This window comes from Nomascus leucogenys, chromosome 1a, assembly GCF_006542625.1.
Source record: "Nomascus leucogenys isolate Asia chromosome 1a, Asia_NLE_v1, whole genome shotgun sequence".
Lineage (NCBI taxonomy): Eukaryota > Metazoa > Chordata > Mammalia > Primates > Hylobatidae > Nomascus > Nomascus leucogenys.
The window spans coordinates 63,973,762-63,999,999 of record NC_044381.1 but is presented as its reverse complement, the minus strand read 5'-3'; the positions used below and the strand labels follow the sequence as shown (position 1 = coordinate 63,999,999).

Below are 26,238 nucleotides of genomic sequence, written 5' to 3'. Positions count from 1 at the left end.
GAAAGAAGGGCAAGCCTCAGGGTAAGGGATAAGAATGCAGTAGGTGCTCAATTAATGTTTCTCAAATAAATAAGCAAATGAGCAGGCAGAAAGAATAAAGACAGAAACCCAAAAGGTACTTCAGGCTGGGACCCTGTATTTATATTTTAATGAGGCCTTGAGGTAAAAGACTATAGTATAGTACAAAATCCCCACTAAAACCAGGGCTGATTTTCACAGCTATGCTTTTGATGCAATAGCATAACATGGAAGTATGTTTGGACACCTCTGTAGAAATGACCTTAGAAGGGTATAACATATACTTCTGTTAAAATAGTAAAGAATTTTTAAATGGGAGCTAAGCTTGTGCTGTTCCTAGTTGCAGTATGTGTCATACCATCAAGAATTGACAGGTACTAATGAGGTTTTGAGTTAATATAGGGACGAATGATATTTACACTTTAAAGAGATATTTTTATTTCTCAATTTATACTTTAAAAAATTCCAAATTATAATATCATGCAGGCATTTAAGATGATGTAATAGTAGGATAAGAACATGGAAATATATTCACTCTCTAGCGGGTAGCAGAATTAGAAATATGCACACAACTCAGATGCATATATAAAATTTATTTTCTAAAACCAATCCGCAAACTTTTCAACTGTTGGTTACTAGAGAAAAATTCAAACATTCCAATTAAAGCTTATCTCTGTCTCTTTTAGTTTAACAGCTTGTTTTAGGTTAAAATAGTCTCGTTCAGAACTGTGCCCACTCTTTGAGTCCTTCCTCCTCCACCTTCTCCTTCCCCCACTAACCATCTGTATGTGTACGAGGGGCTGAGGTTGTGTGATGTTTTGGTGGGGGTGAAGGTGTGAGGCCTCCAGATCTATTGTAGGTCCTTGTCCTTGCTCACCTCATCCTGGTCCAACTGCTGTGCATGCTGCTGCTGCTGAATTTGTGGCTGATCCTGTTGGTTTGTTGAGGACTTGGTGTCTCTGCCTCCAGATTCGGTCCCACTTGGTCTCTTGCAGGGGACTACAGATACCTGTCAGGCTCATCCTCCCACAGCCCCCAACTTAGGCTGGTCACCCTGCAGCCACAGTGGTGGGGCACCTCCACCCTCAACATGGTGGCCTGCAGCTGGCCTAGTGACACTCTACTCAGCTTCCCTCTCAATGCCTTGGAGAGAGAGCGAGCGGATGCCATGGTTTGCCCAGGATGGTTTACTTTCATTGGCCTGAGACTTACCAAAAAAAGCCCCTCTTTTAGTTTCTAAAGTGTTCTTCAGAAGATTAATTACAAAGTCATCCTCCCTGTGGTATGTTTGGGAGCTTCCGGTTCTTGTTGTTAATAGAAGCTTAGGGAATTTAGAAGGCCTTTTGATTCTCAACAATGCCTGACTTTCAAGAAAATATCTCACCCAGAGCTCAAAGATTTCATTTTGTCAGTCGGAAGTTAATCAATAATACTCCATTTTTCTTCAGATTTCTGGTGAAACAGTCCTAATTTTTCCCAAAGCAAATGTGGGTATCTCTGATTTATCAGAGCAAAAGTTATTTTAAAGGGTGGCTCAGTAAAGAAAAGTATGAAGATTAATATTTGAAATATTAATCTCAAGTATAAAAAAACAGCATGTACTGGAATTTTCTCTTTGGTTAAAAATATGTGTCTAGGCTGGGCACAGTAGCTCATGACTGTAATCCCAACACTTTGGGAAGCCAAGGTGAGAGGATCACTTGAGCCAGGAGCTTGAGACCAGTCTGGGCAACATGGTGAAACCCAATCTCTACCAAAAAACCACCAAAAATTAGCTGGGTGTGGTGGTACGCCCCTGTGGTCTAAGCTACTTGGGAGGCTGAGGCGGGAGGATCGCTGGAGCATGGGAGGCAGAGGTTGCAGTGAGCCGAGACTGAGCCACTGCACTCCAGCCTGGGTGACAGACCCTGTTTCCAAAAAATAAAATAAAATAAAATAAATGAGTCTATATGCACTGAAATGAGAGTGAAAAAATATTCACCATGTAACATGATACTTATTACTGGATGGTGCATTTATGGATTATTTGTCCTTTTCTTTTTTCTCTTTGCTACTTCTACATTTTCCATAACGAACATGTATTTTCGTAATAAGAATAAAGTAAAATTACTTAAAATTTGTGATAATCACTTTCTACAGCTTTTCCCTGGACGCAAGCATTCTCTAAAGGATCAGAATTTAGACACAATACTTCATTTCTTTCAGCTTCTGAGTCACACTCCATGGTTTATTATGAGCCTTTTAAAAATATCTTTTTAATTGCTAGTTTATGTTGGGTAAAAAGAATGATGTTATTCACACTCATTTGGTTTAACCAGCCTTTCATTCTCGTCTGTGTTCTACAACGGTGGATCCTACGCCACGGTTATTTTTAATCTAGTCCTACATTCTCATTCCTCAACATACGCACATTACCTACAAATGCTTCTGGATATAGTAGTTTTTTGGGGAAAGCACTATATTTTTTATTTTTCAAGACAAAATCCAGGAGACTCAGCCTCCTTTTGCCCTGACTACATTTTTCTTTCAGTGCTATTTTCTTTTATGAAATTCCAGTCAAATTCTTTTTCTGAAAATTGATCGTTATAGAATGATTGTGCCATGACCTTTGTGTGAAAGTTTGCTCAACTTAACTGGCATTTACAAAAATAAAATCGTTTTACATGCAAGATAGGCCCTGGTAAGGCAAAGTATACAGAAGAGGCATTTCACCACACGGACAAACTTGGATAGGAAAGATCCTTGCTATGCAGAAGCACCTCTGCCTCAAACCAAACCCCTACCCTTATGACCATCTCATAGCTGGGCTGTGGAAGCCATTAGAGTCCTCTCCTTATTGTAATGCTGCTGTAGTCTTTCCTCTCACAGATAGTCTAAGGTACTTTTTCACCAAGCTTGCTTTCTTTTACCTTACTATCTCTTTCTAGGTAAGAGTGTTGTGGTTGGGAGAGGAAGTTAGAAGAATGTGGGGCTTCGTAACATTTTGATAAGGAGAAGTTCACATTGAGAAGCCCAAACTTGGGGCTCAGGGGGTTTTGTGGCACTAGAACTAGTATTGTTGGACACACTTCTCTGAGTTTCTCTGGGAACCCCATCCCCATTCGCACCATTTTCTGTGTGTACTGGTCAGAGCTCTTTTGGTTGCAAGTGACAGATGGTCAGCTTGCCCTAGCCTAAGAAAACAGAATGAATTAACTCAGGATATTCCTGGATGATTGATTACCAAGTGAGAAGGGCAGTGGTAAGCTGGGCCTTAGGAACAACTGGAACGAGGGATGAAAATGCTACCAGGTCTCACTGTGTTTCCCCTCTCTCTTTGTGGGTTTGCTTCATCTTGTTGTGGAAGAGTATGGGAAACATGGCGGCTGCAGTTCTGGAATATATAACTTACATCTTGATCCCACAGAGAAAGATTGGCTTTCAGGTATTTTCAGTTCTGGCTAAACAAATTCCAGGCCATATGTCTTTCCCTGGACCAAGTACCTGTTTGGAGTCATCTGGCTGGGCAAGGGCAAATGGAAATATGGTAGCTCTCCAAGAGCCACGAACAAGGAGGACGCATCCAGGAGAAGGAAGGAGTGCTGGGCTGGCAGTCCTAGAGAGAGTTACTGTGGTGGAGAAGGAATAGCAAATTCCACACACTCAGTTTCGCAGCAAAAGTCTAGAACATAACCCATTAATATATTGGGAGACCTCCTACAATTGATGCTATTTTGACTTTAAACTCTCCCTCCTCAGCCAATTTGTATCTACTCAATGCAATTTTAAAAAATGTACCTTAGATGTAAGGGCAGAAAACAGAAATCTTGTGTAGAGATTAGATGAAACATATCTTTGCAGTGCTTTGCAAAGGTTATGAATAAATTTGAGTACTCTTATTTTATTTTTTTAAAGACAGGGTTTCACTTTGTCACCCAGACTGGAGTGCAGTGGCTCAATCATAGCTCATGGTAACTTCAAACGTTTGGGCTCAAGTGATTCTCCTGCCCCAGCCTTCCAAGCAGCTGGGACTATAGGCATGCACCACCATGCCTGACTAATTTTAAAAAACTTTTCTTTTCTTTGGTAGATATGATGGTCTTCCTCTAGTTCCCAGGCTGGTCTTGAACTCCTGGTCTCAAGCAATCCTCCAACCTTGGCCTCCCAAAGCGCTGGGATTACAGATGTGTACCATTGCACCCAGACTTCTTACTGTTTTTGATAGACGTTAATCTTTATTACTGTTTGCTTTATTTCATTTGAAATACAATTATATTTTAATTGTTATTGGTCACACCATGTATTTTCTTTATTTTTATTTAACTTAGTTATGATGCATTAACAAAGAGCATTAATTGGCAGAAATATTATAATATGTTTATTTGGTAAGCTACTAGATCTCCGATCAGATTGTTCCAGGTTCAATTAAATGGAAGAATTAATATAATACCATTTTCTATTGCAAAGTAAATTTCATTGCAAATAATTTAGCCTCCTTTTATAGACGGTGGTAGGATAAAATTTTTTGAAATTAAAATATAGGAATAAATAACTTGTCACAATTTTTTAAACATTTGGAAAAACTGAATTGCTCAGTAAGGATCCAGAAGCATTAAATAAGCTTTTTTTAAAAAAAAAAAACACTAAGCTTTTATTCACTATCTTCTTCCTAGATGAACTCTTTTTTAAATTGCATTTATTAAAAGTGTATTTATGAATCCATTGCTCTGTTGAAGGCACTTTGCTGGGTTAGGAATTTGACAGTGACTAAGACATCCTCCCTGCCTTTAGGATGTTAGAGGTTACTGTGAGACAGGAGTAGGGAGGGCTACCCCAGCAACTACAATGTACTGTGATATGTGTTATGATTAGTGGTAAGCAGGTTGCTCAGGGAGCGTCCAAGAGGAGCCTTTAACTTAGGCCTGTTGGACCAGGGCAGCTTTCCAGAGGAGGTTCACCTAGTTCCTAGGATCCCCAAGGAGAACTAAAGTATGGTGCATTAGTTTCCAACTGAGGGCAGTACTACCCTTTCCCCAAGAGTCTTTGGAAATACGTGTGGGCATTTTTTTGTTGCTTAATGACTGGTATCTTGTGATGCAGAATGTGTGATTGTTAGAATTGTGACTCTTAGTCCTGGAGGTGGCCATAGCATCTTAACAGCATTTATCCATCTATCTATATGAAGCCTAATTTACATATCCATGAACTATAAGAACCGCCAGATGGGTGAAAACAGCAGAGCTAACATGTATCTAGCATCAACACATCAAGGTTAGCTAGTTTGCATATGGCCATTTATAACAAGGGTGTGAACAGCAACTCTCCTAATAGATCCAGTCACAGATCCAGTCACAGAAAGGGAATTCCCCACTCAGTATTGTATAAGAATCCCGAGCTTTCAGAGATCAGTGGCACTTGCTCTCCTTGTAGGGATGCAGTAAGGCAACAATGGACCACTGCAGGCAGTCTCTCAGAGGTTAAGACATTGTGATATCCCACCCAGACCTCTAACAAATAATTAGTTGTTATGTCAATTATTAGAAAAATTTAGTCTGGAAAGATTGCTTGGTTTTTTAATTTGAATTTTTCTTTGTGTGTAAAACAATCCTATAATAAACATAAGTAATTTGGAAATACTATTGGTTGGTTTCCACGTATGTCAAAGTCAGTGTGGTGAATGTCATGTGATAAGTCTTGCTCCTTGTCTCAGCCCTTGCCCATGTAGTTCTGACAAATGAGCAGGTCAAGGCATACCAAATGTCCTGCTGGACTTACAGGCGCAAATATGAATTTTTTTCCCTACTAGTACTGTTTTGGGGAATAACTCTTAGCTCTGTGATAATTTTCTCTATTTCTTCTTTGGAAATAGTCTATTTGGACTTTTTTTTTTTTTGCCCTTAACTACCTTTTTTTTTTCTCAGCTGGCCTTAGGCCTAATCTTTTTTTTTTTTTAATTATACTTTAAGTTTTAGGGTACATGTGCACAATGTGCAGGTTTGTTACATATGTACACATGTGCCATGTTGGTGTGCTGCACCCATTAACTCGTCATTTCACATTAGGTATATCTCCTAATGCTATCCCTCCCTATTTGGACTTCTTGTTTCTACTGGGGGCAGTGTTGGGAAATAGTTTTCCTTAGAAAGTGATGTAAGTCATCTAGCTTTACATATATATTTGCATAGAGTTATGGAAAGTAATCTTTAATGATTAAGATGTTTTTCTTCTATTTTGATGGTTATATCCTATTTTTAACAATTTTATTAAGATGTAATTCACATGCCATACAAATCACCCTTTTAAAGTGTATTTAATTCAGTGGCTTTTAGTATTCACCAAGTTGTGCATCCAACACCACAATCAATTTTAGAATGTTTTATTACCCCCTCAAAATAAATCCCACTCCCTTTATCCCTTACTCCAAGCCTCCCCTAGTCCTCAGCCCTCGAGCCACAGGCAACCACTAATTGATTTTCTGCCCCTATAGATTTGCCTATTCTGAGCATTTCACATAAATGGAATTATACAACATATGGTCCCTACATAATATTTTCAAGGTTCATCTGTGTTGTAGTTTTTATCAATACTTCATTTCTTTTTATTTCTTAATAATATGTTATTATGTATATTAGTAGATACGGGGTTTCGCCATGTTGGGCAGGCTGGTCTCAAACTCCTGGCCTCAAGCAATCTACCTGCCTCTGCCTCCCAAAGTGCTGGGATTACGGTGTGAGCTACTGCGCCTGGCCAAAATATATATATGCTATTTAGTCTAACATTTTCCATTGTTTCCGGTGAAAGAGTTTATCTGTGCAGCCACAGGAAATGTCACTTGGTTTGCACTCCAAGAGGCCCACCTCTGTGCAATCTTGTCGATCTCAGCACTCCTTCTACTTGGCCTCAGCTGGACTCTGGCTGCTTTTAATAGTCCTTGTACATGTTATAACCTGGGGATGATAACTTGCGATTTTGCCAAAAATTTATTTGCTTTTAATTGTTTCATTTCCTTTGCTGTTTTTGAATGAATTCTAGGAGGAAAGGGAAAAATGTACATTTGTGTAGTTATGTTCATTATGGAAGTCTGTTTTGATTCTAGATTTTATTCCTGAAGAAAAACTTATTTGTTTTCTAATGTAAATGCAGCAAATTGTCCTGAAACCAAAAGACTTTGTATTATCTACTCAATATGCACAGCTCATGGAATCACTAAGTGTGATTTAAAATATATCTTAAGGTGACATAATGTAATCTTTTGATGTTATTCTGGAATAATTAATTCAAATTATTTAAGCCAGTAAGATTAAGACTATTGGAATGGGAGCTTACACAGGTAATTGAGTGTTTCTTTGCTTTTTGTTTTGGAGGGAGGCAGCCTGATCTCCATGTCACTCCATGCCAGATATACTGCAAGGTGTTTCAGACTACAGTAATTACTAATGTACAGTGCCCCTTAAACACTCCCTCTTTAGCCCTACTTTTGCACCACTCAGTATCTTCAGCCAGCTATTGCAAGTTGTTTCTGGAGGAGAGGATCAGGGAAACTCGGAAGTATCCTAGGGTTTGAAGATAATTGAAACCCAGTTGTCTAAACGTAGGGTGATAGAATGTACTCACCCTGGTTTGACCATGACAGTCCCGCTTTTCACCACTCCTGGTGTACTTAGCATCTTATTCCCCTCTAAAAGTGTCCCAGGTGGGATTATCAATTGTAGTGCTGCCCTATTTTATACATGTCCCTTCAGCTATTTTCAAAGTCATGTGTTTGGCAGTTAATCAGACTGACCACATTTATTTAACATTTAAACTGCTACGATAGAAAAAGCCTCCAACTGTTGTATTCCTTTTGTTTCCTTCCAATATTTTCCATAGGGCCTTCTGTTTTGAAGATTTTCTATGAAGAAAATTTATAATAATGATGGGTCTTATTTACATGCCACTCAATATACGCTGAGTGAAGAAGATGACTTCACTTATCTATCTCCATCAAATGGTTTCCTTTTGAGTGCAGTTAAGTTTCAAATTCTGTGGTTTCATGGTTATAGATGCACAGATCACATACAGCATGAGACACATAGAAAATAGTTTTTCCCAAGAACATAAGATTTTCTTTATGATTCTGCAAATACACCTGAAAATCTTCATTTGTCAGTTTGAGGGCTATGCCACCGATAACACTGCCTTGGCATGTAAATCATTTGCCCACGAAATCTTCAAAGATGATTGTCAATGTCTCATAGTCTTTGATTCTATCGGTTTTATGCTTCTAATGTGTTAGAGAATATAGCTGACTCTCAAGGGTAATTTTCTTTTAAAGTTCTAGATAGCAGATGATTATAAAAATCTAATAGAAAAGGTATCTTTCGCTTCTCATTTCACTAGATTTACATCAGAAAATACAATAGCTGACGGCATGGTTGTGAACTACATTAATAATTCTAAAATTTAAGATTAATATATTCTGCCATCTGGAGTCTTAACTAAACATTTTAAACATCTTTGAAATCTGCAAAGAAAAGTGTGTCTCTTGTCAAGTCACCAGAAGCTAGAATTCAGCTCAGATTTTCATTGTTCTCATGTCAGATATTGCTCAGATTCAAACCCCTTTGCAATCAGTGTTATGCATATGTATGTTGAAAGTTTTCTCATTCAGCAAGTAGATTTATAATTCCTCTGGAGACAAGTTAGCATTGCAAAGGACTAGCATCTCTATATGCATAATTACTCCCTCTTTACGGGTGCTTTGCAGACTGAGCCAGGATACTCTTCATTTTTATGGACACGTTTGAAAGCCGTTGCTTTCAGCATTTATATTAAGGTGACAGTAACAAAATGTAAGAACATTCATTTAATCAATCAATCAGTCAATCATTTATGATTTAATGAGCATTTACAATGTGTAAGACCAAGATCACAAAGATGAATAAAAAATAGTCCCTGTGTCTAAGAAGCTTTCTGTCAAATGAGAAGGCTGATATGTGAACGGATAATTACAAAACAATGTGAAAGGTGCAGTGACAAAGATGCTGGTTTCTTTGCAACCTCCCAATTCCTTTGCCCCACATAAACATACAACCACAGAAACCCTAGAGTGTAACCTGTTTCCTTTCCTGTAAGAAGAATCCTATGACCTAATCCCACCCTCTCCTACACTGACAGGGAGGGAGCTGGGCCCTCTGGCCTGGGGCAGCCTTGGGGAGCTGCAGGACCTTCCTGACCTGCAATTCTGGACTCTAGTTTGTTCAGTCCTGCAACTCAATGTAGCAAGTTTTTCAGATAGCTAAATCTATTCAGTTTGAAGGACTGTGAGGTTGTTTTTACTGATTGTTGGTGTTAGAGACCTTCTTATGAAAGGTGATAGATGATTATTTTATTTTGAATGTTCTTGTCAAAAGAAAAAGTTGGCAGCTTTATGTTGGCCCCATCCTTTTTGGGGGAAAGTTTGGCTGCTCCATGAAGCACTTAGGTTTAGGAACCACTGAGAGTCTGGGGTGCAACCGTTCTCTAGGGCTTTCTCAACCTTGGTACTATGGACATTTTGGGCAAGTTGGGGGTTGGGGGCTGTCCTGTGCATTGTAGGATGTTTAGCAGCATTGCTGTCCACTACCTGCTAGACGCTGGTAGCACTCTCTTCCTTAGAAGTAATACCCAACAATGTCTCCAGTCATGGCCAAATGTCTGCATTGTCTCTGGGGTGGGAGTGGAGGCCACAAATCTGCTTCTCCAACCAGATTGAAAACCACTGGTCTAGAGCAATATTTTTCACGACCCATTAATGTCTTGTGAACTCAATTCAGTGGATTAATAATGGCATTTAAAAAAATAAAATAATAGAGAATAAAAAGTATCCAAATTCCTATGAGAGTAAAGACTGTTTTGTCAAATTTTGGCTCCAATTTTTTTTTTTTTTTTAGACAGAGTCTCACTTCGTCACCCAGGCTACCAGTGTTGTGGTGCGATCTCAGCTCACTGCAACCTCTGCTTCCCAGGTTCAAGCGATTCTCATGCCTCAGCCCCCCGAAAAGCTGGGATTACAGGCACGCGCCACTGTGCCAAGCTAATTTTCTGTATTTTTAGTACAGACGGGGTTTCACCATGTTGGCCAGGCTGGTCTGAACTCCTGACCTCAAGTGATCCGCCTGCCTCAGCCTCCCAAAGTGTTGGGATTACAGGTGTGAGCCACGGTGTCTGGACAAATTTTGGGTTCAATTTTATGCATGGAAATACATGTACATATTCTGGATTAAGATATATCACTTTTTGGCCAGGCGCAGTGGCTCATGCCTGTAATCCCAGCACTTTGGGAGGCCAAGGTGGGTGGATCACCTAAGGTCAGGAGTTCGAGACCAGCCTGGCCAACATGGTGAAACTCCGTCTCTACTAAAAATACAGAAAATTAGCTGGGCACGGTGGCGCGTGCCTGTAATCCCAGCTACTTGGAGGGCTGAGGCAGGAGAATTGCTTGAGCCTGGGAGGCAGAGGTTGTAGTGAGCTAACATCATACCATTGCACTCCAGCCTGGGCAACAAAAACAAAACTTCATGTAAAAAAAAAAAAAAAGATTGATCATTTTTCTTACTGGGGACTGTAGTTGAAGAGTTTGAAAGTTACTGCTCTAGAGGCATTCTAAATTCTATTTTAGTACATTTATTTATTTTTCTCATGAAGAATTTTTCATTGCAACAAATAAAAAATTATGGCAAATCGTTTGATTGACTAAACAAATGCAGGTAGCAAGGAGAATGAGGCTATATGAAATATATATTATTGCACCTTGATTATTTTTATATATGTACATACTATATTTTAATCACAGAAAGACTATAAGGCTTAGTTAGTTTTGACAAAGTGTTTAAAAATACCCAACTAAGGCCTGTTGTAGATATTATCATTACACTTAATAATATATTGCATTTATATGTCACCTTTCATTTGAGACTCTCAAGCTGTTGATTCATTTAGTTCCTCGGTTTATGATTCTCAGTTCATCTCAGGAAATCTGAGGCACAGGCCACTGTTCCCCTAACATAATAAAGTCAGAGAATTAATTCAGTCTCCTGTTTCCTTTAGAAAGCCTTAATCATTTTATATATGGTAAATATGTATTATACAGAGAGTATATAGTAAAGACATATCTTATATTTTATTTGGGTCTATATATTTTACTATATTTCATACAGTATATTTTATACATTTTATAATTTTTAAACATGTATATTTCTCTCTGCTAGGCTGGCAGCCTCGTGGGAGTAGGGGCAGATTTAGGGCTGTGAATCTCTCAGAGCCCCGCAGGCTGTGGGCACAGCATCCGTGGGCAGCCAGCAGGCATGAGGAAATGCCAGTTACATTAGCTCAGTCCTCCAAAGAAACATCTTCATTGTGGATTCATGGTTTTAATGCCAGGTTTTTGGCTGCTATCTAAGGTTGCTATATGAAAAAAGAACATATCTGCATCTTTTGTAAGAATCTAGTTATCATGAAACTTAAAGTATATGGTAGGATGATTAGGGCCACATACTGACTTTCACAGACCATAAATATCTTTGCTTTCTTGGGCCCCTTCTTCCATTAACAAAAAAGTTAAAAATGATAGTTTGACTGATGGTATAAAGACAGGTATAATCCAAGCTGGATTATATATATATATATATATTTCTGATTTAAGGTAGTTATTTTGTAGGCCTCTAGAAGTATGGGCCCTGTGCCTTCTTCAGTGTCTAATAAAGAGGTGGGCCTTGGGGCAAATATGCTGAAATATCACTGGTATGTTTCTCCTTCACTTTTGTGCTGCTGTAGGGACGTACTCTGGTTTTATTGCCTCAGGGAAGAATGACCCAGCAGGTAAAAAAGAGCCAAATTATTGGATTTGGATTTCAAAAACTTGGGTCTTAGCATAAGCCCGATAGATTTGGGAGCATGATGAGCAAAGCCACTCTGTTCCACAGCAAATGAAGAATTCATGGACACAAATAGGAGAAGGCCAGAGAAAAAGCTGAGAATGTTTGAATTTGTCGGGGATCCTCAATTTGAGTTAAGATTTTGGAAATCCTAGAGCCAGATGGGACCTGTATTAGTCTGTTCTCATGCTGCTGATAAAGACATACATGAGACTGGGTAATTTAGAAAGGAAAGAGGTTTAATTAACTCACAGTTCCACATGGCTGGGGAGGCCTCACAATCATGGTGGAAGGAAAATGATGAGTAAAGTCATGTCTTACATGGCAGCAGGCAAGAGAGAGCTTGTGTAGGGGAACTCTCCTTTATAAAACCATCAGATCTCATGAGACTTGTTCACTATCACGAGAACAGCACGGGAAAGACCCGCCCCCATGATTCAATTACCTCCCACAGGGTGCCTCCCATGACACATGGGAATTATGGGTGCTACAATTCAAGATGAGATTTGTGTGGGGACACAGCCAAACCATATCAGGACTTGTCATTGCCTCTCCCCATCACCCCCTATTCCCAGGGTAATGTTTTCAGAACTGTTGAAGATTGGGGCTCCCATGTGTCCCCAAGCCCAGAGTGCTGGAGAAATGAAACACTATCTGTTTGGTGGATCAGGCACATAACCCAGGGATGGTGCTGGGTTTCCAGGAACCCAGGTGGAGAGAGACACTAGAAGGTGTCTGGTGGGCTAGAGAGTGGCACCCTTGCAGCAGAGCACCAGTCTACCTACGAGTCTGTGTGGCAAGGCCAGGAGGATGGAGACCTGCATGGATCTGTAAGGGAAGGCCACAGGGGAAGGAGAGTGTTTCTGCAGATGTAAGCAAGGAGAAAGGATGGCAACAAAGATGGATTCTTGGCATTGTGGCACCACACAAACCCCTCAGAACTGGAAGGAATCCAGGATTGACCAATATTCCAGTTTTTCCATTTGGTGAAATGAGAGCTTGGAAGAAAACTTAAGTTCAATTATGGCAAAACTAAGTTCCAATGTATACCAGATTTTGGATCTCAATTAGTATTAACTATATATAGATGTTTATGATGCTTTACAGCATATGAAGGATTTTCTGTTTTTTAAAAAAAATTTTAATTCATATTAAGATCTTGAAAGGTATTGTTATTATTTCTGTCCTCATACATGTGAAAATGGAAGCACAGAAAGGTTAAGTGACTTGCTCAAGGCCACACAGCTAGGACCTGGTTGAGCTTGTGTTGTCTAATATCCCCCCTGAGGACTTAAGTGAAAGCTTCCTGTTAGGATCTCATAAAATGCTGGTAGGTTACCAAAAAACATTTAGTGTTCTGCACTTTGATGCTCAGATGTGAGGAGAGAAGAGAGCTCAAGTGTGATGTTTTGCCTGCCGACCCACCGTGGGCTCCCTCGCTGCTGGGTTCTACTGCAGAGCTCCGCTGTCACGCTTAGAGGTGGGGAGGCAGGGGTGTTAATGGGAATGTGGTGCAGGGGCTGAGCCCCAGTCCAGTGGGCATGGGGAAGGGGGTCAGATCCTAAAAGGCCTCATGACTTAGATGCCCTTTGGATTGGGTGCCCAATCTAGGTTAAGGGAAGCAATTCTGCCTTCCTAGCTTTTTACCCACACTTACCATGTTGTAGATTTTTCTTATTTTTTTGTCACTCTATCTAGACTGCAAGCAACTGAAGGCAGGGACTCCATTAGACTCACTTCCCACTGCATCCCCCACACCTACCAAAGCGCCTGGCATGTAGTAGGAATTTTAAAACATTTGTGGAATAAACAAATGGCTGGATGATTGAATTCTCGGGTACTTGAGTGTCCCCTAAACAATTCTAGCCCTGTATCCCGTAAAGCAAGGTAACTTCTGAGGGGTGCTTAGTCTTAGCATCCTATATTTCACTCAAGAAAGTTCTATTAAAAATAGCTACTTCAGTTGCCAGCGACTTCTTCTGCTTTTTCCTTCTCTACCCCCAAATCCTCTTCTTCCTTCTTCCCCCTCCCCTCCCACTCCCTTTCCCTCCTCCTTCTCCTCCTCTTCCTCCTCCTCCTCCTTCTTCTTCTTCCTTCTTTCTTGTTTCTTCTTCTTTCTTCTTCTTCTTCTTTTTTGAGACAGGGTCTTGTTCTGTTGCCCAGGCTGGAGTTCAGTGGCACAATCATGGCTCACTGCAGCCTTGACCTCCCTGAGGTGATCCTCCTAGCCCAGCCTCCTGTGTAGCTGGGACTACAGGCACATGTCACCAAGCCCAACTGATTTTTGTATTTTTTGTAGAGATGGGGTCTTGCCATGTTTCCCAGGCTGGTCTTGAACTTCTAGGCTCAAGGGATCTGCGTGCCTCCCAAAGTGCTGAGATTACAGGCGTGTGTTACTGTTCCCTGCCTCTTATTATTCTTAATCACTCTTTTAATCAAGATGTTTGGTATATTTTTTCCTTCTTCCATCTACATTTTTGAGAACTGTTTTCTTCTACCTCATGTTTATTAGCTTCCTTTATTGCCTCTTTAGAAGCAGGAAGCACAGGTTATAAATCAATATGGGCAAATACTTTGCTGTCTTGTTTTGAAAAAAATTGTAATTAAAATTCATGGTAGAAAGAATTTCTAAAGTAGAAAGTTGCCTTTCCAGGATATTACCATGTCTTATTTTAGAATTTAGTGTCGGTAAACTAATCTACATTATTAAATACGATTCAGTTCATTGGAATCACTGAGTAATTACTATTACTATGTTTGATAAGTAATGTTTGGGTGATATTATTAGTTTTATCACCTATGCTAGGTTGCTTTTAGGAACTAGCCTCAGCATTACTTGAAAAGAGATGGAAAATGCTTTATATGTCACAAATCTAATAAATTTATACTTAAAATAATACTACGAACACAGAAAATTTTCATTGGATAATTTTTAAAAATCTGAATGCAATACAGAATAAATAAACTTCATCTCTTAACGGACTCCTAATTTTTTCTTAAGGCACCATGACAGAGAAGCTTTTCCCAAAGATTATGATATAGAGGGTCCCGAGAAAGTTAAAAAACTGTGTAATTCAACATATCGGCGACTTGGAACCGATGAATCTCCAGTAAGTAGTTACCGTTACTTCATTTTAAGTCTGAAATCTTTGTCATAGTGAAACATGAAAAGGTAAAGGGAGGAGTGTTTTGTGCAGCACCATCCCTCATTAACTGTGTTAGTTACTTAGATGACTTAGTCACTGTGTGCTGAAGCAACATTACCTGTAAAATGTGCCTACCTCACAAAGTGATTGGGCGAATTAAATGAGATGAAGCAAGTTGAGTACATGGCATGGTGCCTGGCACATAAAAGTGCCTAGGAAATTGTTCCTGTTGCTATGATGCTGTTGTCACTACAGCAGCAATATCCTGCTAGATGTCTCCTTTCACTGCCACAATAACCCTGCAAAGTAGGTATTACCATCTCTAATTACAGAGGAGGGGAAAGAGGCTCTTAAAGACTAAGCAACTTACTCAAAGTCACACAGCTAGGGCGTGGAAGAGGGAGAGTTTATATCCCAGTCTTTGGTTTCAGGTGTTTTGTACTTATCTTAAGCTGGTGGAGTTGTGAGTAATTAAAACATGCTATTAACAGTCTCATAATGTTTGTACAATCCAGTTACAAGAAGAATATTCATGATATAAGTAATTCCTGTTTGAATTGAGGTGAGTGGGTTAATGCTTGGCTACCTAGGTGTCTGTCCAGTCAGCATAAGGCAAGAGCTCAACTCCTAGGAGACCCTCAAATTGGGTCCTACAATGTCAGGAGCTTTGGGGCTAGCTGAAGACAATTTAGCCTTAGAGGATGGCCTCAGTGCATGAAGAGCTGGTGATTTGATGAGGGTGGTTGTACAAGTGATGAAAAGATTGGGTTTGTGTCACATTCTGCCCCCACCAGGCTGGGCTAGTTTTAGACCAGCATTTGAAATGGCGCAGGTGTAAAAAGACGCATAATTCCACATTGGAAATTGTTCTAGAAGATTCTCCATTCTGCAAAGTAATGAGGACAAATCAGCTGAGCATGGCAGTGCCATTTCCTCCTTTCCTCTTATAGTTGCAGTGGACAGAGAGTAATAAGGATCGCCTGGAGAATGGGGATTTATCGTAAAGTGACAGCTGCCTGGATATGGAATGAGCAAACTTGCAGGAACTAACACAGCTCTAAAGCAAGGCATCCCCATCGCCACCCCAACCTCTCTGTGTCACATGCACACACAGAGTCTCTTTGGCATCTCTATTTCTCTCTGCTCAGGTTTACCTCTTGCTCTACAGCCCAGATCTCAGGGGAATCTGATGATTTCCTCAGTTTCCACCCAACCCTCTTCCCTTTGCACCAGGCTGCCTCATGGGTCATCAGCCAGCATGTAGATGGGGCTCTGCAGTGTGATGCCCAACTCAGTCAACATCCACTTGCTCCATTCCCCCACAAACACAGCTTCACCTTGCTTTCTTCAGCATGGGGCTGTGGTCAGGACAAGAGTAAGTTGGGCAAGACAGGCATTGCTTGACACGCACTTAGAGAATTTGGTCCTTAAAAAACATTTATTTTTGATTCCTATATTAAAGATGTTTTTAAAGAACTTTTGGTCCTTAAAAACATTCATTTTTGATTCCTATATAGAAATGCTCTTGGTCTCTGGATAGTCCTAAACCTCATATCATGGGGGAAGTGAGATGAAGCGGGATATGAGGTATAAGAGCCACAAACGTTCCTTCCCCAATATTATATACGTTACAGTGGTCAAGCCTCAGGTTTAATGAGAATGTGTAAATAAGTATTTACTGTCTGTATGTCTTTTTGTTGATGGCCATTGAAACCCTGTCCTTCACCTGCCAGATTTGGAATGTGTATTCAATAGAAAAGAAAACAGACTGAGGAATCACTATTTCTGATGGAACTGCTATTCTCTATCTTAATAGCAATTTACATTTTTCCCTATAGACTTTCTGTGTATAAAGCACTGGCTCATCCATCTTGTTTTTCATTCTTCACAACAAAGCTATAAAGCTGTCAAGACGTATATTATTATTTAGTTCTAAACCTAGACTTACAGATCTTAAATGACTCACCCAAGGTCCCAAGTGTAAAGAGAAGGAGGGGATACTGGTGCCGAGCCCCCACACCTTCACATGCCAGGTGTGAGGTTGGATGTAGCAAGAGGATGGGCAAGTCCTTCTTCCTGTTGTTACAGAGTTTTGATAAGGGCCTAAAGACACTCTTGATAGTTGGCAGGAGGCACATGCCTTAAAGCAAGAATCTGGGCCGCCTAGGCAGGACCTGCTAAGAGACTAAATTAGATTAAACCAGTATGAGTAGTTATGTCCTTGAAGACAAGGGGCTGAAGAGTTAAAAGAGGATTCATGTAGTTGTGGGTTCTGTGCCCCTCTTTCTCCAGTTGAGAGGGGTTTCAAGGGAACCACTCAGAGATTAATATGTATGTCCTGGAATTTAGAGGACACGGGGTCCAGCCTACAAACCTAAATGTGAGAGGTCATGCCTGATATGGCACAGCAGAAAGAGGGAGTGCACTGCCCTCGGGGCACGGACAGTAGTGGTCAAGAAGAGACTTGCCTAAGACTTTTACTAAACAAAAGGAAATAACTTGCAGTGGGAGGGAAGGGGCAGTTTGATTAAAAATGAAATCGCTTTATGATTGCATCCTATTGATGCAATAGGATCAATTCAACAAGATGGTTCCATTAAAAGCACTTCATTTCATCCTCTGCACAGCTCTTCAGGCAGGTATCATGCGTGATCCACATTGGATAGATGAGGGAACTGAGAACAAGTGAAGCTTAATCACTGGTGAAAAGTCAAACGCTAGAAAGTGTATTAAAAATTAAAATCTATTGTTCTTCTCTGGCTCTAAACATTAAGATCTTAGAGACTTTTCCAAACTGCCTCCTGGAGTACCAAACTTTTCCATGTCTAGTGTGCTGGCCTTTTTACCCCACTACACTGCACCTTCCTTGTAGAAAATAGACTTGATTATTTTTTGCGCTGGCTTGGATATTGTATATCTCACTGCATATGTGTTGGGGCTTTGATTTCTTACATCTTAGCCATAACTTCTGTCCTATTTCCTGAATTATGTCCACACACATGCTGGCTAGCCCTATTCCCATCTGTTTCCCCTTCTGAATGCCTTCTTAACATTTTTGGATTTTTGCAAGATTGCTGCTGAGTGGCTGCTTTGTATGTCCACTGCATTTTCATTTAGCTGATTGAAGGTGTCCTTGTCCTTAAATGCTGTTGCAGGAGCTAATGTGAGCATCATTTATTTGTAGCAGAATTTAAAATGGGACTTACTTTTGTCTACATTTTGGCTAAGGCTCTAAAAGTCTAAGAACAGAACAATAGCCTCATGTGCTGAAGTAAAGAATTAGGTCACTTATGCAAGATCCTCAAAGAAGATGGTGCTAATAGGCTCCCACTCACATGAGGGATGTAAGAGAATTGAAATGCAAGAAGCCTCAAGAGGAGTTTGATAGTACAGAGAGGGTTTTGGAAAGAGTGTCCTCTAAGTCTTATCTGCAAGAACCATTGTGTGCCTCACAAAGTTAGACACAAGGCTCTGGTGACTGGTCAGAGGAAGCAGAGCAGAAAGACGGAGCCAGCTCCTCTAGAGGTGGAGCAAGGATGTGTGAATCCTCAGTCCCAGATGTGCCTCTTGTGGATCCATTGTGGACCATGGGGAAGAAGAAAATGACGTGGAGTCATTTCAGAGCCTGTCGAACAACATCTCATAGTGGGTGCCCAATAAATATTTGTAGAAGGAAAAAAGGAGAGATGGGAGGGCGTCTAGCTGGGTTTCCAAGAGCTGAGGCAAGACATTTAAGTCTAGCCAGAGGCATCTTCTATCATGGGACATGCCATTCAATGTTCCCAGAGGTGATCCCAAAGCCTACTAGAACCTCCCAAGAAAGTCACCTTGGAACATTCACCAGTGCCAGAGAGGGTCAAAGATCAACATACCCAGGGGAAACCAAAGCAAGATTACATTCTGCCATTCCCACATTTACCTCTCTCTCTTCCTCATCTCCACACATCCATGGCATCTGTCCCCAAGGAGATAGAGGGTGGTGGGAAATAGGGAAGAAGTCCAAGTGGGATAATTGAGAAGAAGCCAACTGTGCCCCCTGTTCCCAATATAGTGGGCCAGGCCAAAGCAGCCCCAAGGTGGAGGAATGAGAATCTTCCCATGAAGTTAGAAGTTTTGGCTATTATATGGGACTGGCATTTTAATTACCTCAGTGAAAATCCTTTTGGGACAAAAGTAGCCAGAGAAGTTTTGTATTATCTGAGAGTCACCAGAAATGCCCCGGGACCTGTCTTATATTTCATCAAGGAGCATGAGAAAGAACTAGTCCCTCCAAATGACTGTGGATGGGCAGTGATGGAGGAAAAATAGATTTGTTTTCTGATTGTACCTACTTACAAGTCCCACTTGTTCAATGAGCCAATTGCCCTTTTGTATGTAAAAGAGCAGTCCATTCTTATCATATCTCTCTATCCCCTTTCCCTACTTTAGTTTTCTTCATGACACTTACATTGCTGGACATATTTTAGACTTATTTAGTTATTAATCCTTTGTCACCTCCTGTTAGAATACGAGCTCTATGAAAGTGGGGATTTTGGTCTATTTTGTTTCCTGTTTTATCCCCAGTTCCTAGAACAGTGCCTAGAACATAGTGGATGCTCAATAAGTATTTGTGGAAGAAAGAGAAGAAGGAAGAAATGAAGTAAGGGAGGGAGGAAGGGATGAAGGAAGGAAACAAAGAAGGAAGGGAGGGAGGAACGGGAGGAGGGAGAAAGGGAAGAGGATAAAAGGAAGAAGTTCTACATTCAACAAACATTTTTTGAGGCTCCATTACTTTGCCAGGCATAATGCTAAGTGCTAGGGTAAGAAACATAATTCAAAAATTGGTACTTTAATATAAGGAACTCATAGGTTCCTAGGGGAAATGGGAACACATAACCATGGTGGCAAAGGGTATGATGGATGCTATGATAGGAAGAACATCAGGATGCTGTGAGGTGCACCTGAACTGAAATGGGTTGGAAGGAGGTTTGGGTGTGGTTTCCTTTGAAGCTCTGGAGCTGAATCCTAAAGGAACCATCTCTTGGCAGAATCTGGAAACATACCATTCAGGTTTCAATGGTGAGATAATTGATTTCCTACTTCAATGGTCCCTCAGGTTTCAGGAGGCCAAGTGAGGCCATTGGGGAAATAGATTCACAGGAGAACAGTAGTTCAAGCCACTGGGTTTGCCCTGATTTTCTTATTCTAAGCTTAGTGGGTAATAGCATTCTAAACTATGGTCTTTTACCTGGACTTTATTCAGGTGCTACATATCTCTACCCGGGTGAATTCCATGCAAACTAAAATCATCAAGAGTATGTCTATCATCGTTGCTTCAACTTGTAAAGCCTCTCACCCAAGGATCCTCACAACACTACCAAAGGCCCTATCACAATCACTTATGTTACCTTCCTAGCATGTGAGGCTAATACTAAAGTGAGAGCCACTGGGAGGCCAAAGAAAGACCACTTCTGAGAAGGGAGTGCATGTTGAATCCCATACATTTAGAAGGATTAAGTACAGAACACATATGATGCTGTGTCATAGAAGCTGAGAACTTGTCAGACATAAATGGACAAAGAAATACATGAGCAATTTATTAAACAGATTTTTCTTATACGGCTAGTGGCTTAATGCCAAGGCATTTTTGGAACTAACAGGACAACATTGTTGAGCAAATTAGGCTAATATTAACAGCATCACAGATATTTTGGATTTAAAAATGGCAAATAAATGAATAGTACAAAAGTATATTAGCATTCATTTTATGAATAGATTAACAATAGCCGAATAAGCCTAAATCTGAGCTGTTTTAGTGAATAAAAATATCACATTTGAAAACTAATGTTCCTAAAAGGGATACCAAGGATATAATTATACCAGATATGGGAAATTCAATTATTTACTTAATTGGTTCAAGTATTTTTTTCTTTGACATTGTAGGATAGTATTTTGATCAGTATAATCTTATAATCTTATAGATGCTTCTTGCATTCATATCTAAGCACCTGAAAGGGGTATATGGATCAAATGTTTATAAATGGAATAATTTTAAATGCCATTGCAGGGGAAAGGAAGATGTTTGGGGATAGTAGGCTGTTAAGCTAGGGTCTCCTCTTGCTTCCTGTCTCCATAATCTTGGAGCTTGTGGTTGATGTCACAGGTTTCAGCATTCTTTCCTGGAACAACTTTGGATCAGCTTTTCCAATATCACCACAATCACATCTGGCTTTCCCATGTTAGGAATTCCGTATAAATTTTGGCCCACTGAGTGTACTTCTCTTGTTTTCTGCTGCATCTCCGAGTCCATTTATTCTAGCAAATATCTTCTCTGTCATTTCCAGACATTTGGGATGGGAATGAAAGCAGGCCACCCAGCATTTTGATCCCATCACGTTCATTTGCTGCTCCTTTTCTACATCAGTAATCATGCCCTAATTTAACTCTTACAGAAACTAGACTAATATAGTTTGCTTAAGCAGGTGTAACTGTTATGTTGAACAAATGAGACTTAAATTGGGCAATCATGTGCATGTACATACACACACCCGCACGCACAAACATGCAGAGACACACACATCCATATTTTTTGCCTCCACTGCCTATTTACCCTGCTTTCTGGAGTTAGTTCTTCCTTTATGCTTGGACAAAATCCTGTACAGCTTCCTTAGGTTTTATGGACAATCTCAGATAATAAAAAGCCTATTGGTCACATTTCAATAACTAAAATATTTCATCAAAATGATGAATTTCATTTAGAGTTAAAGCTTTTCTCTTCCTCCAGCTACAGCCTGCTCTAGGCTGGTAAGTCTGCAGAGGGAAGTGAGTGTGAAGGGTAGGCCGGGTTGGATAATTTTTTATTTCTCCACCTGCTCTGCTTTTCCTTTCCCCCAGACAACTAGAAGAGCCTTTTGTGTTTATTTTACTAATATTAAATATTTAATTGAGACTATTTTGTGACAAGGAGTGGTTTTGTTATCTCAGAGTGATCAGGAAAAAATGAGACTTGTTATAAATTTATTTCTGCTAGAGACAGGAAAAGGAGCATCCCATAAGCCAGGTGTGGTGGTGCACACTTGTAGTCCTAGCTACTTGGGAGGCTGAGGCAGGAGGATTGCTTGAGCCCATGAGTTTGAGGCTGCAGTGAGCTATGATTGTGCCACTACACTTCGGCATGGGTAACAGTGAGACCCTATTTCTAAAAAAAGAGAAAAAAAAAAAAAAGAAGAGGAAGAAGGAAGAAGCTCACAAAAGCTTGCTTGAAGAGGTAGTTTAGGAAAACAATAAAATTATTTTTCTGATTGCACCCTATGAGTCTCAGTTGTTCAAAAGAGTAGTGGTTATATTTGCAGAGGCCTCTCTCAGATCCTTTAGAATCTTTACATGGCACTGCTGAGTTAACCTAGATGCGAAAACAGCCAGGATTTCCAAGGACAAAACTTCTGAGAAATAAGTATGGTCTTTGTGATGATTTTAAAAGATAATCAAGCCTTTGTATTTTTTTTGGCAATCGTGCAGAAAAGCTACAGTTGGTAGGGGGAATGCTGCTTAACAGGCTAAAATAAGACTCTTCCTTAGTTATGACTGAAGATCTAAGATAATAGATGCCAACTCCTCCTTTATTCCAAGTAAGTGAGATGCCAACCCACTCATGCAGAAAACATGCAAATTATTTGGGCAGTAACTGAGTTTTGAGCTGCTTGGTGTCTCATTCACCTTGATGATTTAAAAACAAATAAAAAAGGTTGAAATCAAAGAGATCTGGCTAAAATAATTTAGAAGTTGGAGGAGTTGTCTGGAGAGAGCGTGCATGCTGTGAATCCCACCCCTCTAATCCCTTAAGGGGTAGGGGTGGAAAGTGTGTCTCCTTAATTCCCACCCTGAGAGTGGGGCCTCAATGATACCACCCAGGGAACTTGATGCACTGGGGTCTCACTCATGCTTGACAAAACGCTGCAGACTGGAGGGTTCCAGAAGCAGCCTGTGGCATCAGAGGGAAAAGCTTGATGTGAGAAGTACCTGAGCTTCTAATATGGTTTGGCTCTATGTCCCTACCCAAATCTCATCCTGTAGCTCCTATAATTCCCTACAAGATGTGGGAGGGACCCAGTGGGAGATAATTGAATCATGGTGGCGGGTCTTTCCCATGCTGTTCTTGTAATAGTGCATAAGTCTCATGAGATCTAATGGCTTTAAAAACTGGAGTTCCCATGCACAAGCACACACTCTCTCTCTCTTTGCCTGCTGCCATCCATGTAAGATGTGACTTGCTCCTCACTGCCTTCTGCCATGATTATGAGGCCTCCCCAGACTAGTGGAACTGTAAATCCATTAAACCTCTTTCTTTTGTAAATTACCCAGTCTTGGGTATGTCTTTATCAGCAGCATGAAAACGGACCAATACAGCTTCCTTCACTGTGGGTCAGAGGAATATACTTTCTGGGTGCCTGTAAAGAACCCAGGAAAGAATTGTCAATTGGGGATTATCTAAAATGAATCTTGCCATGAGAGATTCTGCCAAGGGTAAGTCATCCTCAACAGAACAGTCTGGCCAACCTGAAATATATAACCTGAGAAGTCATAAGTGTTCTCCTCATTCCCTGTACCAGTCACCCAGGTTATGTGTCTACTGGATTTTCTTCCCATAAGTGTAGCACAAATGGGAATTCATTCTAGAAGAATAGAAATTGGGATTTAAAAATAATTCATACTCAGGAAAACAGGGAATATGAATAATATTATGAAATGAGCTTCCTATATCCATTAGATATTTTCTATATTATAATTTGTCTCAAGCTAGAATTTATTATGTAAATTAAATGGAAATTTTAGTGATTATCCTGCGAGTTTGTGCTGTGTTAATTTAGCTATCTCACATACCAAATTGCCAATCTCCAGTCTGTGATATACATATATACAAAGCCCAAAAGACTTTTAAACATATGGAAGTGCTTTTATGAAGTACCATCCTTATGTCAGGTTATGAACATTTCTGCACCAAAGTGATTTTTTCACATTAAGATGGTGTAGGATTAGGTTTGCCTACATGCAACAGACACTGAAAATCAACAGAGGCTGTTCATATAGGGTTGTATTATTTCATGTAAAGGGTCTAGAGGATAGCAGGACTGGTATGAAAGTTCTATGTATTGTCAGAGACCAATTCCTTCCAGTTTTCTGCTCTGCCATCCTTGGGTAGGACCCAAGATGGCTGCTGGAAAACAGTCATTATGTCCCCATTCCAGGTAGCAAGAAGGAAAAGAAAAGAAGGACTTTTTCTGGAAGTTCTTTCCAGGAAACAACTATTTCCACTTATGCTCAATTGTCCAGAACCAGTCACTGATCATATCTAAGTGTAAAATAATCTGAAAAATGTGGTCTGCAACACCAGGCACCCAGCTAAAGTTTGGGGATTCTATTGATGATGAAGAAGGAATGTCTAATATTGGGAGATAACATTTGCCGCTGGTACAGGAAACAGAAGTTAAGAGTTGTCTTTGGAGTCAGATGGCTTCTCTTTAATTCTTGGCTCTACCACTTACAGGGTTGTAACTTAAGTCGAGTCTCAAACTTTCCGTGTCTTTATTTCCTTATGTGTAAAATGAGAATTGTAGAGTTGTCACAAGCATTTAATGTGAAGATATTTAGAATGGTTTCTGGCCATGTGCTGTTATTACCATTATCCCCATGATTTACTATAACCTACTATGCTATAGCTAGTGTAGCCTCTGGAATTTGTTTACAAATCTAGTTGTAGAACCTGGTATGATGCCTGGCACTTAATAGATGTGGATAGATGGATGAATGAATGAATGAGGCAGACTGCATGAGTCTTAAATTGTGGAGCTTCTACTTTCTAGCTGATTTGCCTGGGCATTATTTAATCCCGTCCAGCCTTAGTTTTCCCTTTTTTAAAACAGAAATAAATCATACCACGTGTTCTTCATTTGCACCTCCAGGTCCACTCTCCACTCTTCTCACTCTGCTTTGTGCCAAGGAGGCTGACCTCTAGGGTTGGCTGCAATGAGCTCCTTGCTTTCTGGCTTTCCACTGGATGGGCCCATGGGAGGCACTGGCAGGTGACCAGAGGTGGGAGGAGAGGGAGCTTGGACACTTATTCCTGTGATTTCCTCCTTGTAGGACCATGGTTTGGCAGTGGCTGGGTTTCTGTTATGAAAGATACAACTATCAAGTGGCCCTCACTACAGCTGTAGGTTGTTCTGAGTAGGTTGATACAACTATCAGGTGGCCCTCACTATAGCTGTAGGTTGTTCTGAGTTACAGTAACTGTTCTACCCTCAAGGTTCTCCACTATTGCTATCCTCAGGGTGCTTCAATAGTGTTGATTTTCTTTTTTTTTTTTTTTTGAGACGGAGTCTTGCTCTGTCGCCCTGGCTGGAGTGCAGTGGCGCGATCTCGGCTCACTGCAAGCTCCACCTCTCAGGTTCATGCCATTCTCCTGCCTCAGCCTCTCTGAGTAGCTGGGACTACAGGCGCCCGCCACCACGCCCGGCTAATTTTTTTTGTATTTTTAGTAGAGACGGGGTTTCACCGTGGTCTCGATCTCCTGACCTCGTGATCCGCCCGCCTCGGCCTCCCAAAGTGCTGGGATTACAAGCGTGAGCCACCGCACCCGGCCAATAGTGTTGATTTTCTTAATGGTTCCCACACGTTTATAAAGAGATCCTTCATTAAGTTCTCCTCAGTTCCCAATTTGATTGCTTTTCCCTTCTGAGACCATGATTGATATTAATACATAACACTCAGAGGGTTGCTTTGAGAAGGTATTGAAATAATACATTTAAAGTGCTTAGTACATTGTCTGGCACAGAATAAGCACTCATTCTGCTCCACTAATGCTATGATTATCTGTTTCCTTTAACTCCTCTATTTTATGTTTGGCAATATCTTTGTTTCATATGATTTTCAAAGAGTTGGTTGATTTGCTGAAATATTTTACTGTTAAAAATCATCAGAGCATATCTAAGCTTAATTTTTACACTTGATCTTAGCCAAAAGGCTGAGAAGCAATCTAAGCTTAATTTTTTGGTCAATCTTTTACCTTCAAACAAAATGGTGGCTACTAATTATTTCTCAAAAGATTTTTTTTGCTGTTAAAATAAATAAGACCCAATGTAGTGTCCCCTACCATTGACTTTGACACCTGAACATCTAAGAAGAAGAGTAGTTGAGCTAAGGGTATATGGATCAAAGCTGGGAAA

General features: G+C 40.4%; 1 protein-coding gene across 4 annotated transcripts in view; it reads left to right on the top strand.

Annotated features, from left to right (window-relative positions):
* C1AH9orf135 (chromosome 1a C9orf135 homolog) overlaps positions 1-26,238 on the top strand; it is an 83,080-nt gene that overhangs the window by 5,492 nt on the left and 51,350 nt on the right. For 2 of the 4 annotated variants that reach the window (XM_012500645.2, XM_003267394.4), the window contains exon 2: positions 14,893-15,001. The exons of the other annotated variants lie outside the window; for them this stretch is intronic. In XM_012500645.2, coding sequence (XP_012356099.1) covers positions 14,893-15,001 — 109 coding nt within the window. The remainder of the gene's footprint in view (positions 1-14,892; positions 15,002-26,238) is intronic. 4 annotated transcript variants of the gene reach the window in all.